Source organism: Heteronotia binoei, chromosome 18, assembly GCF_032191835.1.
Source record: "Heteronotia binoei isolate CCM8104 ecotype False Entrance Well chromosome 18, APGP_CSIRO_Hbin_v1, whole genome shotgun sequence".
NCBI lineage: Eukaryota > Metazoa > Chordata > Lepidosauria > Squamata > Gekkonidae > Heteronotia > Heteronotia binoei.
The window spans coordinates 16,054,261-16,072,283 of NC_083240.1; the positions used below are offsets into that span (position 1 = coordinate 16,054,261).

The following is an 18,023-nucleotide window of genomic DNA, read 5'->3' on the forward strand; positions in this document are numbered from 1 at the left end:
AAGGAAATTCACAAATACCTTCTCCCAACACCCACCCACGGCTCCCGCTCCATGCCCAGAAGATGGCAAGCTCTGTTATTGTTGCCACCTCCAGGTGATAGCTGGAGATCTCCTGTGATTACAACCAGTGTTCTCTCTAAGCTGAATTAGCATGATTTTTAGCCTCCAGCTCACACATTTTTGTCTTAGCTCAGGAAGGATGACCCCAGAGCACACTAATTGATGCAGGAGCTCACAAAGTAGAATTTTTGCCCATAAGACTCTGCAGCTTAGAGGGAACACTGATTACAACTGGTCTCCGGGTGTCAGTTCACCTGGAGGAAATGGCTAGTTTAAGTCCTTCCCCTCCCCAAACCCTGCTCTCCTCAGGCTTCACCCCCCCCCCCCAAACATCACCCAACCCAGAGCTGGCAACCTTAGTTGTAGTTTCCTAGGAAAGTGGAGCCAACAGTTTACGATAAGGGATGGTGGGGTACACAATTCTATGAAGAGCAAGATTCAAACCTTAGAAACCAACAAGAGTTTCAGGAGATAAGCTCCCTTTATCGGAGAAGAGTAGAGTAGAAACAGCAATCTGGGAAGGAGCAGTTTGCGATAGCTTTCCATTTATATGGGTTTCCCCCCACCCCACTCCCAAATGGTGATGCACACAAATGAAGTGATACAACGCTACAAAACAGCAGCCCTGATGTGAGTATGTGTACCCTTATATTGTTTGTTTTTGTATGATGTGATAATGATGCACAAAAGCACATGTCTGTATCAGGCAAACACCATCCATATACGAACACGCAGGACTATGGAACCCTCCAGTGCTTAACGGAGATATTGAGTTATCTCACTGGACATGCTAAGTCACTCACTTCTTGCATCTGTTTGTTAACATTTCAATTATCTGTATGCTAATTTGCTGCTATCCACAGGTTTTGCCAACTGCTTTAATAAGATCTTACCTATATATTTATCATTCAGTTACTTATGCATCTTGACTCCAGTTAGCCCTTCTCAGCAACTAACTCCCCCCCATATGTAACGGTTGGCGAAATCTGTTTCAATGTATCTGAAGAAGTGTGTGTGCACATGAAAACTTATACACAGAATTAAACTTCGTTGGTCTTAAAGGCACCACTCCTTTGTCGCTTCAGATGAGCACGGCTACGCACATGAATCTGTAAACTCTTTATATAATTAGTCTGTGAAAAAACATCAGAAGTCAAAGGTAAAACCCAAAGCCCTATGATACGATAGCTGTCCTCCAGCTAACCGTTTCTTGGTCTGGTTAATATCTGTATGGTAGACATGCTGGGAACTCTATGTGTGCAGAGTTCCGAAAACGCCATACATTTTTAAAATTGCCTTGCTTTCTTGGTGGGGGGGCGGGGGGGGGGGAAAGCAGCCTTTTATCAATGTGCATGTACTCCACAGTAATGCAGAAGACAAAAAAAAAACATGTGCAGGAACCGAAGGAGCCGAAAGCAGCAGCAAATTGCACACGGTCCAATTAGAGATGTAATTTTAGAAATGTTCCCAGCTAAATTGAATTCGGGGGAGTGGAAGGCAGAGTGCAGGGAAGCTAAGGAACAATAAATATTGGGGAAGAGAGGAACATCTGCTCCCGCCTCGCTGCTGGGGGGTCCGGAGGCGGCGGCTTGGTAAAAAACCTTGGAGGGCATCCATCTGAACATGCCGTGTTTACCCCTCTTGCTCCACAGGAGAGTCTGGAGAAGTTTGCTACGGGCGTCTGAAGCTTCCGGGAAAGAGGGAACTGCGGGTAGCCGTGAAGACTCTGAAAGCGGGTCACACCGAGAAGCAGCGCCGGGATTTCTTGAGCGAAGCCAGCATCATGGCTCAGTTCGACCACCCCAACGTTATCCACTTGGAAGGGGTCGTGACCAAAAGTAGGTGTGAGGCCTGGGGCAGGTTGGGATTTGGAATATCATAGAGATACCGTAGAATCATAGAGTTGGAAGGGGCCATACAGACCTAGTCCAACCCCCTGCTCTGTGCAGGATCAGCCTGAAGCTTCTCTGACAAATAATCATCCAGCCACATTTTGAAGACTGCCAATGAAGGGGAGCTCACCACCTTCCTAGGCAGCTGGTTCCACCTCTGAGCTACTCTGACTGTAAACAATTTCCCCCTAATATTGAGCCCATTGCTTCGGGTGTTATCCTCAGTTGCCAAGTGGAACAGCTCCTTGCCCTCATCTAAATGACAGCCTTTCAGATATTTAAAGAGAGCAATCACGTCCCCCCTCAATCTTCTCTTTTCCAGCCTGAACATTCCCAAGGCCCTCAGCCTTTCCTCATAGGGTTCTTCCTCTAGGCCCTTGATCATCCTCGTTGCTCTCCTCTGCACCATAGGAATTGGAAGGGCAGGTTTATGAACATATATGAAGCTGCCTTATACTGAATCAGACCCTCAGTCCATCAAAGTCAGTATTGTCTACTCAGACTGGCAGCCGCTCTCCAGAGTCTCAAGCTGAGGTTTTTCACGCCTATTTGCCTGGACCCTTTTTAGTTGGAGATGCCGGGGACTGAACCTGGGACCTTCTGCTAACCAAGCAGATGCTTTACCACTGAGCCACCATCCCTCCCTTGAGGATGTGAGAGCAAAGGGGGAGCTCTGGTGGGTGGTTCTTGCAGTTCCATGGGGTTGACAGAGGGCCACAGTCGAGCAGGCCGTCCTCGTCAACAGGATGTCACACATTGGGTGGCCAACCTCCAGGTGGTGACTGGAGATCCCATGGAAGGACAACTGATCTCCCGATTGCAGAGGTCAGTTCTGGGGTTGCCAGCTTTGTGTTGGGAGATAGCTGGAGACTTTCTGGGTGGAGTCTGGGGAGGGCGGGATTTGGAAAGGGGAGGGGCCTCATCAGGGTATAACGCAATAGAGTCCACCCTCCAAAGCAGCTGATTTTTCCAGGGAAACTGATCTTGGTTGTCTGGAGATGAACAGTAACAGAGGGAGATCTCCAGGTGCCCCCTTGAGGTTGGCCATCATAACCAGTTCCCTGGGAGCATATGGATACTTCGGAGGGTAGACTCTATGGCATGATACCCCTCCCTTCTCCAAATCCCGCCCTCTCCAGGATCTATCCTCAGATCTCCAGGAATCTCCTACCCTGGAGCTGACAACCAACAGGGATGGGACTCTTTAGAATGAGGGCAGCATGGCTGAAAGACATGCTGAAAGATGGCAATTTTTTTTATGAACAAGGAATGGGAGTAATCATTGCCGGTGTTTGCAAATGGGCATGTTTGCAAATGGAACTTAATGTGCTTATAATGCCTATTTCCTCTCGAGCTTTGATATCCCACAATTAAATAATATGCTGAGTGCATTTGTGTTTGTGCAGTTGGCAGCATTTCATTTATTTACTTCATTTACATCCTGCCTTTTCAACCCCAAAGCGGCTTACATCCTCCTCCTCCTCCTCCTCCTTTATCCTTACAACAAGCATGTGAGGGAGGTTAGGCTGGTCCAGGGTTATCCAGCAAGTTTCCACTGCAGAGTGGTTTTGAACCTGAGTGTCCCAGATCACAACCTAACACTGTAACCATTATATCACACTGCCTCTCTTTGTCATTGTATAGGTCAAGGGTGGCCAAACTGCAGCTCTGGAGCTGTTGGCTGGCTGGGAGAAGGCATTTGCCTCTTTAAATTACTTCATCAAGCCAAGCCAGTTGGCAGCTTGGAGACCGCATTTAAAGTTAAAGTTGCTTTCTTTCTACCTCTCCCTCCCTATCTGTTTCCCTTCCTTCCTTCCCTCAAACATCTGACGTTCATGTCTTGCGGCTCTCATACATCTGACGTTCACTCTATGCGGCTCTTATGTTAAGCAAGTTTGGCCACCCCTGGTATAGGTAGAGGCAGACAGGAGCTGCTGTGGATGCATGCACAGAACATGCTGGGTCACTGAGGTCAGTGGGCATTTTATATACCGGTTCAAGTTGGGTGGCCTTGCAAAGGATAATTCCCATCAACCCTGGCAGAAGGGTAAGCAGGGAATGTCTGTCTGGGAGGGGTTGTTTGCTAGAATGACAGGCCAGCCCAGGTAAGGGATTTATGGCCAACAGGGAAATCATTTGTGATGACTTAACTGGACATATCGGATGAGACTGGACATGTTCAGGGTGGTATGGTATATCTGTCTCAGCAAGGAAAGCTGAAACAACATGGGGCTATTCTCCGATATCGTATTAGTGTCCAGTTGCCTTCACGTGAACATGTAAGAAACAAAAGTGTTCTTGTACTGAAACAGACCTTCAGTGACGCTGCTGCGCAGGCTGGTACTGGCTCTCCAAGGTCTCAGGTGGAGGTCTTTCGTGTCATCTAATGCCTGGTCCTTTTAACTGGAGATGCTGAGGACTGAACCAGGGACCTTCTGCAAGCCAAGCAGATGCTCTACCACTGAGCCAGTTTTGTGTAGCGGCCAAGTGTGCAGACTCTTATCTGGGAGAACCAGGTTTGATTCCCCACTCCTCCACTTGCAGCTGCTGGAATGGCCTTGGGTCAGCCATAGCTCTCGTAAGAGTTGTCCTTGAAAGGGCAGCTGCTGAAAAAGCTCTCTCAGCCCCACCCACCTCACAGGGTGTCTGTGGTGGGGGAAGAAGATAAAAGAGATTGTAAACTGCTCTGAAACTCTGGGGCAAAGTAGGGGGCAAAGTGGAAGGGCTTCTAGACCCACTTGTGAACCTCCTGATGGTACTTGTGGGTTGTTGTTTTTTTGACTACTGTGTGACACAGAGTGTTGAACTGGATGGGCCATTCTGATCCAACATGGCTTCTCTTATGTTCTGATTCAGACAGAAGGGCGGGGTATAAATCTACGGTCTTCTTCCTCTTCCCCTTCTGCCCCTTTCATCCCTGGCATTGTCCAATTACAATGCAGATTGATCCAAAATGTGGCAAAGGGGGACCTGAGCCATTGGGCAGAGCGGCAATTGTTGCAGTAGGGTGGACAAGAGGCACTAACCTGGGGTTGACTGGACCTCTCCCTAACCTACTAAGCACAACCTCATACCTAAACGCCTGGCCCTTCCCAAGCCATGCCAGTCACCACTGCTTCAAGGCTCAGGTTGTAATGAGACCTGAAGAGCAAAATCAGCCTCTGTCTCTTGGATGCTGCTTTTCTTTTCAGAAAGATCAAGAGGAAGGGAGTGTGTGTGAAGCAGAGACAGCTTGTCCCTGGCTGCTGTCCTCATTTCCCTAATTGACATCATTAGCAAAAACGAGCCATTTATTCCAGCTTGCTTCTCCGCAGCCGGTCATTTGGCGGAGATGAAAAGGGGTGAAAACAAAGCAACACCCCGGCTTTCATGCCACTTGATCCTGCAGCCGTGCGCGGGCCTCCGGCTGGCAGGGCCAACTCTTTCGGCACCCAGGCCGGTGGCTGCCGTTTCAAGGGGGCATTAGCATTCACCAGGGCTGGCTGACTCACCCTGGCTTGGGAAGGACAAAAATAGCCGTGGTCACCCTTCCTGATGAAAGCGGGATGGTAATGGCATGCAAATCTTGTCGGGGGTAAATGAGAATGGCTTCGTGAAAGGTGACCGGCAGCTGCCGAGCTCCTGGCTGCCAAACTGAAACGGCCTTTTTGGCTCAACCACGGGATGCAGCTTTCATCCTGCTGTGGGGCGGAGGGACTGTCCCCAGGTCTACCCCCAGGGCTGGCCCTAGACGTACCCCCTGCCAGGGCCGGATTAAACCCTGTGGAGGCCCCTAGGTAGTCAATGTCTCAGGGCCCCCCTTGCAGATTATTTCAGAGTTGGGGTGGCTGCCCTGCCCCCTGTGGCCCCTGCTACAGCCTGCAGGCCCCTTCTCAAAAGCCCCTTTAGAAGATAGAAGATATTGGATTTATATCCCGCCCTCCACTCCGAAGAGTCTCAGAGCGGCTCACAATCTCCTTTACCTTCCTCCCCCACAACAGACACCCTGTGAGGTGGGTGGGGCTGGAGAGGGCTCTCACAACAGCTGCCCTTTCAAGGACAACCTCTGCCAGAGCTATGGCTGACCCAAGGCCATTCCAGCAGGTGCAAGTGGAGGAGTGGGGAATCAAACTCGGTTCTCCCAGATAAGAGTCCGCACACTTAACCACTACACCAAACTGGCTCTCCAAAGCTGCAAGAGAGAGGCAGAGAGAGGCAACCTTAGCGATGACGCCAGCATCAGCCGCACCAGGCAGGTCGAGCAAAGAGCGGCTCAGTTGCTGGCTGCGTGTGCAGGCTGGGAGGGCTGCAAGCAGGGGGCAAACAGGGTGGAGGAGCTCCCCGGGGCCCCTAAAGGCGTGGGGGCCCATAGGCCAGTGCCTCCTTGGCCAAATTGTTACTCCAGACCTGCCCCCTGTACTGGCACCCCCTGCACTGATAACAACACTGAGTCACGTGGGGGGGTGGGGTGCCCAATTTGGTGACCCCAGAAAGCTGGTGCTGTCTAGGCAATCGCTGGCCTCGTCTACCGCATCCCCCACTCCTGAAGAGAGCTGAGCAATTCTTGTGTCAAAGTGACCTCCCCGTTAACATGACCTCTGTTTCTTGCAGGCAAATTAGTCATGATTGTGACCGAGTACATGGAGAACGGCTCGCTGGATTCCTTCCTTCGGGTAGGGCCCTCCGTCTTATTCGTATGCAAGGCTTGAGGCAGAGGGATGGTCAGGGCCTAGGCAGGGTTGCCAATCCCCAGGTGAGGACAGGGGATCCCCTGCTTTGGAGGCCCTCCCCCCACTTCAGAGTTAGCAGAAAGCAAGGGGGGAGAGGGAAATGTCTGCTGGGCACTCCATTATACCCTATGGAGACCGATTCCCATTGGGTATAATGCAGAATTGATCTGTGGGTGTCTGGGGCTCTGGAGGGGCTGTTTTTTGAGGCAGAGGCACCAGAATTTCAGCATATCATTCAGTGCCTCTCTGCTAAACATTCCCCGAGTTTCAAAAATATTGGACTAGGGGGTGCTATTCTATGAGCCCCCCAAAAGGTGCCCCTTTCCATCATTATCTCCTATGGAAGGAAGGCATTTAAAAAGGAGCCGGGTCCCTTTAAATGTGATGGTCAAAACTCCTTTTCGAGTTCAGTTGTGCTTGTCACACCATTGCTCCTGGCTCCACCCCCAAAGTCCCCAGATAGCTCTTGTGTCAGAGTTGGCAACTGGATGGTTGTAGGGGTTTTCTTGGGGGGGGGGGCGACGGGTAAAAGCAGTGGCTAGAAGTTCCTGAGTGCCTATATCCTCCGAGGAACAGCTGATCAAATTGTATTGCCTATATTGATATGTTTTAGTTGCTACTTATATTGCTTTTATAATGTTGTTAGCCACCCTGAGCTCTTTTTGGGATAGGGCGGAATATAAATTGTCTAAATGAATAAAATAAAATAAGTAGGTTCCAGGCGGTTTTCGCCTCTCGCCCCTCAAGAAAGTAGACAAAGGCTCACTGCCTCAGCTCAGTTTGGGATAGGGCTCAAGTGCTTTCCTTTCTTGAGAGTCCACAGAGTTGCCAGCCGCCAGGTGAGGCCTGGAGTCCTCTCAGAATTACTGCTGTTCCTCAGCTGACAGGGTTTGGTTTCACTGGAGAAAATGGCTACTTTGGAGGGCAGATGTTATGGAGCCATGCCCTGCTGGAGTTCTTCCTTAAACCTCACCTTTCTTGCTCCCCCTCCCCAAATCTCCAGGAATTTCCCAACCTGGAGTTGGAAACCCTAAGCCGTACTCCAAACTTGGGATGTCTTGGAAAGCCCCGTGTTGGTGTCCGGTACACTAAACCCACTCTGCGAGTCTCCCACCCACGACTTCTCCAACCTCTCTGGGGATCCACCCACCGAATTCACCAAACCCAATCAGTGGGAAAGCAAAGGGCCCCTCTGTTGCCTTCTTCTTCTTCCCGAATGCCTTGGGTAATGTTGCAGCAGTGTTCAAGGCATTTAGGTACACTCTGGGGAATGTAGTTCTAAAGGCACTTAGCATTGAATGTAAGCACCTTGGGAACTGCGCCTCCAAGGGTGCACTAAATCCCTGGGGGACGGAGAAGGAGAGGAATCAGGAGGACAGAGAGCCAGTTTGGTGTAGTGGTTAAGAGCATCATACTCTAATCTGGAGAACTGGGTTTGATTTCCCACTCCTCCACATGTAGTTTCTGGGTGACCTTGGGTCAGTCACAGCTCTCTCAGGCCCACCTACCTCACAGGGTGTCTGTTGTAGGGAGGGGAAGGGAAAAGAGATTGCAAAGCACTCTGAGACTCCGTGTGAAGGGCGGGGGATAAACCAAACTCTCCTTCTTTCTTATCTTCTGTTTGGTCTACAGCCGCCATGCTGAATCCACATAACAATGAAAAACGAGTGGGAGGGAGGAGCTGAATCTGCTGTGCTCCCTCTATTGGCTCTTCCCATTTTTCCCCTCTTGGCATTTCTTCTCAAGAGCACCACCAACAGAAAAATGGCTGGAAGAAGGCTGTTGCAAGCAAAGGATTTCAAATATTCAATTAGGCGAGGGCTGGGGGGAAGGGGAGAGAGGGGGGCTGGAGGACCAATGAACTGCCAAGGAACCTATAGCTGGCACCACTATGCCCAATCTCACCCAGGCTGGGTAATCTCAGGTTGCTCATAGATGTAGTGATGCCTGCTTTATGCTCTGTGGGGTGTGCTCTGTTGCCCTCCACATTCACTCCTCAAAGGGCATAGAACACTCTTTTCATCGATCACTCTCCCTTTTAAAAACTGCTATGAAAAGGTGAGGGTAGTGGCTACGTGACACAAGTATAGGCCTATCAGTACTGCACAATATGGCTGCTGCTGAAAGAGACAATACATTCCCAGTGATCTTGATCTAGAGAAGAAGGTCATGTATGTGCCGTGAATGGACTTCCGTAGCTGGCTAATGGTTCTAGTTCTGAAGATTTTTATATACCCTCACAGAATAACCTTACCTGAGGGCTGCTGAGTTATGTTCATGAGATGCCTAGTGAAATACCGCAGATTCAAAAAAATGGGCTGCTCTCTTTCCAGAAACATGATGGGCAGTTCACAGTTCTCCAGCTCGTTGTCATGCTGAGGGGCATCAGTGCCGGCATGTGCTACCTGTCGGACCTCGGCTATGTGCACCGTGATTTGGCGGCCCGCAACATCCTTGTCAATGGAAATCTGGTCTGCAAAGTGTCCGATTTTGGCCTATCGCGAGTCCTAGAGAACAATCCCGATGCAGCATATACGACCACGGTAATTTCACCTTAAGGGCACAGCGGATTGCTGCCTTGCAAACAAGATGGCGGTCACACGGTCTCCTTTGTCTTGGTTACTACCATTACGATTAAACAAGATGGCGGCCACACGGTCTCCTTTGTCTTGCTTACTACCATTACGATGACTATTACTACTACTAGTTATTTCTTAAGTCTCATGGTGTAGGGGAAATCCACTTCCCTTCCACAAGCTCTGAAATTCCTCAGTCTTTTCTCAGTGTCTCTGACAGCCCATTTGGTGTAGTGGTTAAGAGCTTGGACTCTAATTTGAGGAAACTGGATTTGATTCCCTATTTCTCCACATGCACCTTCTGGAATGACCTTGGGTCAGTCATAACTTTCTCAGAGCCGTTCCTCTCAGGAGCAGCTCTCTCAGAGCTCTCTCAGCCCCACCTACCTCACAGGGTTTCTGTTGTGGGGAGCGGAAGGAAAAGGAGATTGTAAGGCCCTCTGAGACTCCAAGTGAAGGGCAAAGTTTAAATACAATCTCCTCCTCCTCCTCTTCTTCTTCTTCTTCTTCTTCTTCTTCTTCTTCTTCTTCTTCTTCTCCTCCTTCTCTCCTGTCCAAAGAAAACCACAAACAAATTGCTGGCACTGAGCTGAGACTCAGAGAGGCAGGCCAAAGAAAGAGCAACACACCACCACCCCCAACACACACACAGACAGGGATTCTTCTTGGCTGCTGTTTCTTGGATGGGAACAGCTGGGGAATTGCAGCTCCCATATCCGAGGGGAAGGAAGTGGCTTTCTAGGTGTATCTGTGGCTTGGGGGGGATGAAAGAGGAGGCAGAAGTGCAAGAGAAGAGGGAGCCCCTTTGTTGCATTCCTCCCCACTCATGCTGCTGGGGGCAGAAAGGAGCTTGCCTGGCAGCCAGTGGGGAAACCATCCCTGAGCTTTGCCTCCTGGGATTCTCTGGTAATGTATTATGCATCTGCAGTCTACATTTCTCCTAGGATTTAGGTTTTACACCCCCCCCCCTCCCCAATGTAGGAGTGAAAGGGAAATGTGATGTTTTCTCTCCAAAGCAATGGGTCCCTCTAGGCGAGCAGAAACATCCATCTGGTTTCTGCCTCACCCTATTGCGTGTTTTTCATTAACTGCAAGCTTTACTATCAAGTATGGCGATACCACTTGCTGACAAAAGTAGCCTCTCAAAACGGTTGAGATTGTAAAGCAACGAATAAATCAAAGGTATTGGAGGGGGGAGGCAGCTCTCAACTGGATCTGTGTCCAGACGTGGCCGAGGGATATCTGGCCACTTTCTGTCCTCCCTCTGGTGGACTTAACAGTTCCGTTGGAAGAGATCTCAGCTGCTGCTGGATTCAGGCATGCTTGGTCATTCCCAGGGCTTTTTTTGAGCAGGAAGGCAGTTCCAGTTGGCTTAGCATTGGGGTGTGGCCTAATATGCAAAAGAGTTCCTGCCGGGCTTTTCCTACAAAGAGCCCTGTGTGAAACAATGGTGTCATCGGGGGTGTGGCCTAATATGCAGATGAGTTTCTGTTGGGCTTTTTCTACAAAAAGAGCCCTGGTTATCCCTCTATACATCTGGAAGGATAATACCTTGTGAATTCATTGCCCTTCGCTTTGCATTTCAGGGTGGGAAGATCCCCATTCGGTGGACAGCGCCTGAAGCCATCACCTATCGAAAGTTCTCCTCAGCCAGTGACGTCTGGAGCTTCGGCGTGGTCATGTGGGAGGTGCTGGCCTATGGGGAGCGGCCTTACTGGAACATGACCAACCGGGATGTAAGAAAGACAGCTGTGCTTGCTCAGTGCTTAAGAAAAGAGAGTTTGCTCAAAAGCTGTGCTTGGGAAGCACAATAAGGAAGGGAGAGCATTCTGTCCACTGCATTATTCATCAGCCATTTAATAAAGAAGCAGGGCTTTTTTTGTAGCAGGAGCTTCTGCATATTAGGCTAAACCCCCTCCCCCAATGTAGCCAGTCCTCCAAGAGCTTACAGTAGGCCCTGTAAGCTCTTAGAGGATTGGCTACATCAGGGGAGTGTAGACTAATATGCAAAGGAGTTCCTGCTACAGAAAAAGCCCTGTAAAGAAGTATACCTGAGCTGTCTCTCTAGTTCAGGGGTCTTCTGTTTCATAGTTTGTGAGCACTTCTGAAATTCTGAGAACAAGGCATGGGTGCCACCCTAAAATGGCTGCCCTGGGGGCCCCAATCACAAAATGCATCCTATTATTAGGATTCTCAGCATGGCCTCAGCAAATACTGTGAAATTTTGAAGGCGATATTTGGGGAGGGTGAACTTTGGGGAGGATATGGCATCACTGCTGAGTGATGGTTTAGGAACTTCCCCAAATCTCTATGGTAAAAACCATAGAGACATGACAAAATTCATAGAGTGTCACTATGGAGGCCATTTTCTAGTCATTTTTGCTTCCACGCCTTAGTTTTTCAAGGGCAGAAGATTAGGGCCAAAGGGCATACCTGCTGTAGATGGGCGAATGGAAAGCCTACCTAACTATGAAAGCAGCTGTTTCCAAGTGGCTGCTCCAGACAGACACTAAAGTGATGCCTCATAGGTGCTTCTGAAGCATCTTCCACTTCAGTGAGATGGAGGAAAACCAGGAATGGCTCTTTGCTTTGGGAAACAGCTGGCTTACAGAAGAAGCATAGGGGCACCAGGAAACCCAGATTTCGGGAGGTGGTCACTGCTTTGTTACGTTTTTTATCATCCCCAAGGATCCCAGACATGATTATCTTTTTCTGATGTTGTCCTGTAGCTTACTAATAGCAGGTCTTTCCACAAACTAGAAAAAGATATGGCGGCTATACAGGAGTTTGCAACCCAACATGCAGGATCTTCATAACCCTTCTCATGTTGTAAGCTTCTCGTGGAAACCACTGTCAGAAGAATGATTACTGAAAGTGAGATGGACTTGATGGTCTGACCCTGCGTGGTAATGCTTCAGGGCTTTTTTTGTAGCAGGAACTCCTTTGCATATTAGGCCACACCCCCCCTAATGTAGCCAATCATCCAAGAGCTTACAAAAGGCCCTGTAAGAAGAGCCCTGTAAGCTCCTGGAGGATTGGCTACACAAGAGGGGCGTGGCCTGATATTCAAAGGAGTTCCTGCTTAAAAAAAAGCCCTGGTAATGCTTGTGTTGTCCTGCTGTCCTTTGTAGGTCATTCAGTCTGTGGAGGAAGGCTATCGGCTGCCTGCTCCCATGGGCTGCCCCACGGCCCTGCACCAGCTCATGCTGGATTGCTGGCAGAAGGACCGCAACGACAGGCCGCGCTTCTCCCAGATCGTGGGCATCCTGGATAAGCTTATCCGCATCCCGCAGAACCTGAAGTGTACATCTACGGTTAATCGGTATGTGGTCTCTAACCAGGGCTTTTTTTGAGCAGTAACGCATAGGAACTCGGTTCCGGCTGGCTTGGCATCAGGAAGTGTGTCCTAATGTGCAAATGAGTTCCTGCTGGGCTTTTTCTACAAAAAAGCCCTGTGGAAAACAATAGCGATGCCAGGGAGCATGGCCTAATACGCAAATGAGTTCCGGTTGGCTTTTCCCTACAAAAACAGAGCCAAGATTCGCTGTTACGGCCAGAGGAGAGCTGTCCATCCAAGCTGGGCTTCTGCAACAGATGGCGCTTCACAAATTCTGCTCACCCAAATCCCACCCCCAAATCAGTTACCTGTTCTTTTTCCCAATGAGGAACTTTGCATTAGAAATCCTTCATCACCCTATCTTTATTTTCTACACTTGTACTCATGCCATCTGCTGCTGCAGCTTTCAGTTCCTTCATGTATTTCTGTCCCCCTTTATAACACAGAAATGTAAATGTGCCTTGGTAAAACTGCAAAATAAAAAAAAAAAAGCTGTACACAGCCATCATTTTGTAGAAAAATAGGTGGTGGAGCTCATCCAGGGATTGTTATGCAGCTGCACCTACTATTCAATGGACAAGGAGGTGGAACTCTCCGAAGGAGGAGGAGGAACTCTCAGAAAGGTTCAGGAGCTGTGCTCCTGTGAGCTCCCACTGAATCTGAGGCCTGGCTGTACATGATTCTTTTGGTGTGGTGTTTTTCCTACATTTAGGAGTACACGTGCACATCAGTACATCAGTGCAGAATCCCGACAGAGTGTAAATGTGCTGATGGAATTATGTTACTTTGATCTCTTCTGCAACCTGGTGTTGTGTTTCTAAGACACTTTTGAGTCTCCACAGAAAGGCAAAGGATGCATATTTTAATTAATAAAAAGACATTTTAACAGGGTACAGCAGGGGTGTCAAACTCATTTGTTATGAGGGCCAGATCTGACCTTCTCGGGCCAGGCCATGTTGGGTCAGACCATATGTGTACCTGTTTAAGAGTAGGTAGCAGAGATGTAAACTTTATAAAGGACACAAACACAATTAAAGATTTTTTTTTTTAAAAAAAAAAATCTTAAAACATGCTTAAAACAATAGCACTCATGGGTCGGAAAAGGTGCTTTCTTTGTATTTTTCCCATGGGATTCAGAGAACTGGGCAAAGGAAGCTCTGGCTCTTCCCTTCCGTCCCCAGGGGACCAGGATGGGGAGGCGCCTCAGCCAATAGAAGGAAGAGAGGCTTGGATCAGTAGCTCTGCTGTGCAACTGAGAGAGCCTGGCAAAGCAAGCTCTGCCTTCCCGCCCCTTCCTCCCCAAGAAAGGAGCCTTAGCCAATGGAAAGAATAGAGGTTTTTCTCTGTAGCTCCTATGCAGTTGAGGGAGCCTGGCAAAATAAACTGTTATGCAGAAGGAACCAAGAGAGAGGGAGAAGGAAGCAAATGACAGCCAGTTGCTTGGGGGCCTGATTTGGCCCCCGGGCTGCATGTTTGACACCCCTGGTGTAGAGCTTTATCAGTGCACACACACATGTGTCCAGATGGCAGCAAAGAGGGCTAAAATTAAAAGGAACTGAAAGGTGAAGTCAACTGCAAGGAAGCCAATTCTGTGACTAACGTTCGCTGAATGAAACCCAGAATTCAGGAGGAACGGCTGGCAGGGAAGTGCACTCCTGTGGCACCAAAAAGGTCCAGAGTGAAGAAAATACACCCATCTTCTCTACCTGCCAGCCTGCTTGTGCCCTTTTCAGGAGGAGCCTTTTATTGCCCATCTCTGTCCTGGCAATGATTACGGCAGTTGTTTCAGAAAAGGCAATGAGTGGGTCTAGCTGCCAGAAAGATACTGGCAGGCAGGACTCAGATTCAGCAGGAGCTCCCAGGAGCACAGCTCCTGAACCTTTCTGAGGGTTCCCCCTCCTCCTCCCCATCTACCACCCCACCTCCCCACTGAATAGAAGATGCAGTTGCATAACAATCCCTGGATTAGGAGAGCGGGCAGCTAGCCAGCCACCAGGAGCTTCGCCACACCCCCAGCAGCCCTCATTAACCCCTGGAGAAGCCCACATCACCTTTTCTCCACTTCTTATGCGATTTTGGGTGGTGAGTGGCTTGCTGGCCTTTTGACTGGGGGTGGTGGTGGCCCAGGAGAGCCCCAGGCGAGCAAGGCCTGCTTGGGCTGGCTGGATCTCTAGCCAGTTCAAGCAGGCCTCAGTCGCCTGGGGCTCCTTTCTTGCATCGGTTGCTTTTGATGTGTGTGGGGGGGTGGCATATGCTAATGAATTATGCTAATGAGCTCTACCACTTATTTTTCTACAAAACAACCCCAGCTGGCAGGGGATCCAGACCACCAGTTGACTCATACTGTGTAAGGGAAATGGCTGAAATGTCCTGTGGATATGGAATCCCCTATCGGGCCTTGGTACCAGATAAGATCTTGTGCCTCCCCTCTCCATCCTTTGCCCAGATTTGATTTGATTTTTTTTTTTTGCCGTTGCCACAAACAGACAAAAAACAAACAAACTGCGATCTCCCCGTTGCTTCCAGGTTCACCCAAACCATCTCTGAGCGAGCCTGCATCGATTTCACCAGCTGCAATTCCGTCGAAGACTGGCTGGACTCCATTCGGCTGGGGAGATACCAGGAGAACTTTGCCTTGGCTGGCTACACGTCCCTCGGGATGGTGATGCAAATGAATATCGAGTACGTCTTTGGGCAGCGGCTTGTCCAAAAAGGGGGCCCAGTAGATCAGGCGCTATTGCCTTGTCCCAGCTGCGTTTCTGGAGCTCTGCTGATCTCACATCTCTGCTTCGTTTGAGAGTTAGAAAGTCATCGGGGTGGGTGAGGAAAGCACAATAGAGATTTATGCAATTGGCAGGGGCTTTGGCCCAGCGACAGAACATCTGCTGGGCGTGCAAATGGTCCCAGGCTTAATCCTTGGCATTTCCAGTTAACAAAGGATCAGGCAAGAGGGCATGTGAAAGGCCTCTGCGTGAGACTTTAGAGAGCTCCTGTCAGTCTGAATAGACAAGGCTGACCTTGATGGGCCTGATTCAGCAGAAGGGGGCTTCATCCATTCTTGTGAGAGCCCCCTTTTCCCTGCCTCTCTTACTATTAGAGCTCAGAGGTTTGGATTTGGGCTCTGCATTTCCTGCTGAGAATCAGTTCCTGCAGAGAAGATGCAGCATCCGCTTAATAGAGGCAGTCAGGGCCTTTTTTTTGTTTTTTGTAGCAAGGACTCCTTTGCATATTAGGCCACACCTCCCTGATGTAGCCAATCCTCCAAGAGCTTACAGGGCTCTTCTTACGGGGTTTGCTGTAAGCTCCAGGAGGATTGGCTACATCAGGGAGGCGTGGCCTAATAGGCAAAGGAGTTCCTGCTACCAAAAAAAAAAAAGCCCTGGAGGCAGTCCATGACATCGACTGAGTTCAATGCGCTTGGAGGACATTCCACATCATTTTTTTTGTATTTTTGCATTGTGTGTGCGCGTGCATGCGCGCGTGTGTTTGTGCTCTTGTGCCTAGAAGTCCTGGTGACCTCTGGCAACCCCTACTGGGGCACTTCTCTGAAGTGTCTAGATAGCCTGCCTCCACCTCCTGGTCCTGTTATTCCTTGGAGGTCTCCCATCCCAACACTTGCCAGGGTCACTCCTGCTTAGCTTCTGAGCTCTGACAAGATGGGGCTTGCCTGGGCTATCCAAGTGAGAGCGACATTCCCCATAAAGAGACCACCTTTTAAAAACTGGCTGTAGCAGAACATGAAGTTGCTTGCCGGTTGGTCTCTCGAGGTCAGTATTGTCTACTGGGATTGGCGGCAGCTCTGCTGAGACGCGCATATCTGATCCTTCTGCCTGGACATGCCAAGGATTGAACCTGGGACCTTCTGCATCCAAAGCAGAAGCTCTTTGCCTGAGCCATGGCCAGCCTCTTTCAGGGAGGTGTGCCTGTTCCTTAATGCAATAAGCAGAGCCTGGGCTGCCCTTCTCTTGGCAAGGGGTGACCAACACAGAGAATGAATATTTTCATCATAGTTTGATTGCACCCCACATAATCAAAAGTGGGGAGAGATGAAAATTATTCCAGGATGCCCAGACAGACCTCAGCCCTAATCTTTGGGTCTTCTTTGGGCCTACTGGAATGTTGCATTTTGGTGTAGTGGTTAAGTGTGCGGACTCTTATCTGGAAGAACCAGGTTGGACTCCCCACTCTTCCACATACACCAGCTGGAGTCCAACCTGGTTCTCCCCACTCTTCCACATACACCTTGGGTCAGTCATAACTCTGTCAGAAGATGTTCTGGAGGGAGCAGTTTCTGTCAGAGCTCTCAGCCTCACCTACTTCACAGGGTGTCTGTTGTGGGGAGGAGAAGGCAAAGGAGATTTTAAGCCATTCTGAAACTCCTTTGGGTAGTGAAGAGTGGGATATAAATCCAATCTCCTCCTCCTCCTCCAGGTCAGGGTGAGAACCAGTTTGGTGTAGTGTAGTGTAGTGGTTAAGTGCGTAGACAATTATCTGAACCGGGTTTGATTCTGCACTCCTCGCACTCCACTTGCAGCTGCTAGAATGGCCTTGGGTCAGCCATAGCTCTTGTAGGAGTTGTCCTTGAAAGAGCAGCTTCTGGGAAAGCTTTCTCAGCCCCACCTACTTCACAGGGTGTCTGTTGTGGGGGAGGAAGGTAAAGGAGATTGTATCCACTCTGAGATTCAGAGTATAGGTTGAGATATAAATCCAAAATCTTCTCCTCCTCCTCTTCTTCTTTCTTCCACAGTGACGTGCGGAACTTGGGCATCAGCCTCGTCGGACACCAGAGGAAAATTCTGACCAGCATCCAGATCATGAGGTCGCAGCTGCTCAGCACCATGGGCTCCAGAAGACATCTGTGATGGCCCTTCCTTCGGAGCGCTGACACTGACTCTGCCTTCTTGGCTTCCTCAGTTGGTTCCCACTGGCTCACAGAAGAAGACCTCACAGAATGGTGGCCAGATGCCCACTGCTTTGCTGATGGTGGAAGCCGTGGGATTTTGGCTGGATGGACACACAGAACGGTCTGCTGCTTGGAGAAGGGACTGCACCGAAGTCCACGAGCTCACCTGTTGAGGAAGACTTCCTAGGCACTGCAGTCACCGAACCACATAAGCCAGCTTGGACATGATTTGCCACTGGGGGAAGTTAATTTAGGACTACAGCTAGGCTCACCTCTGCCAAGTGTGATGGGCCTAACATTTCTGGGACAGAGAAGGACAATCAGGGTTCTTAAAGCCCCTTCAAGGGCTATCCATTTTGTTGCAATAGACGCTTGTGCTCTGAGGGGCACCCTAAACGATCCTTCCTCGTGGGGGAAGGCAGGGCTTGGTCTTGCCAGAACCCAAGAGGGCGGAGAAAGATGACTGCCAGTTCCTCTTCTGTTCCTTAGAACAGACCAGATTCCCTTCAAAGTGGAGAATGTTGCCGGGCCCACTGCCCCTGGATT

The 18,023-nt window shown here is 49.7% G+C and overlaps 1 protein-coding gene across 1 annotated transcript in view; it reads left to right on the top strand.

Moving 5' to 3' along the window:
• Window positions 1-17,501, top strand: part of EPHA8 (EPH receptor A8) — a 91,814-nt gene extending 74,313 nt beyond the window's left edge. Inside the window, exons 11-17 of the mRNA XM_060259173.1 lie at window positions 1,713-1,898; window positions 6,543-6,604; window positions 8,995-9,204; window positions 10,824-10,973; window positions 12,369-12,559; window positions 15,101-15,256; window positions 17,322-17,501. Of these exons, the coding sequence (XP_060115156.1) occupies window positions 1,713-1,898; window positions 6,543-6,604; window positions 8,995-9,204; window positions 10,824-10,973; window positions 12,369-12,559; window positions 15,101-15,256; window positions 17,322-17,436 (1,070 nt within the window). The 3' untranslated portion in view covers window positions 17,437-17,501. The remainder of the gene's footprint in view (window positions 1-1,712; window positions 1,899-6,542; window positions 6,605-8,994; window positions 9,205-10,823; window positions 10,974-12,368; window positions 12,560-15,100; window positions 15,257-17,321) is intronic.
• Window positions 17,502-18,023: the final 522 nt, after the last annotated feature.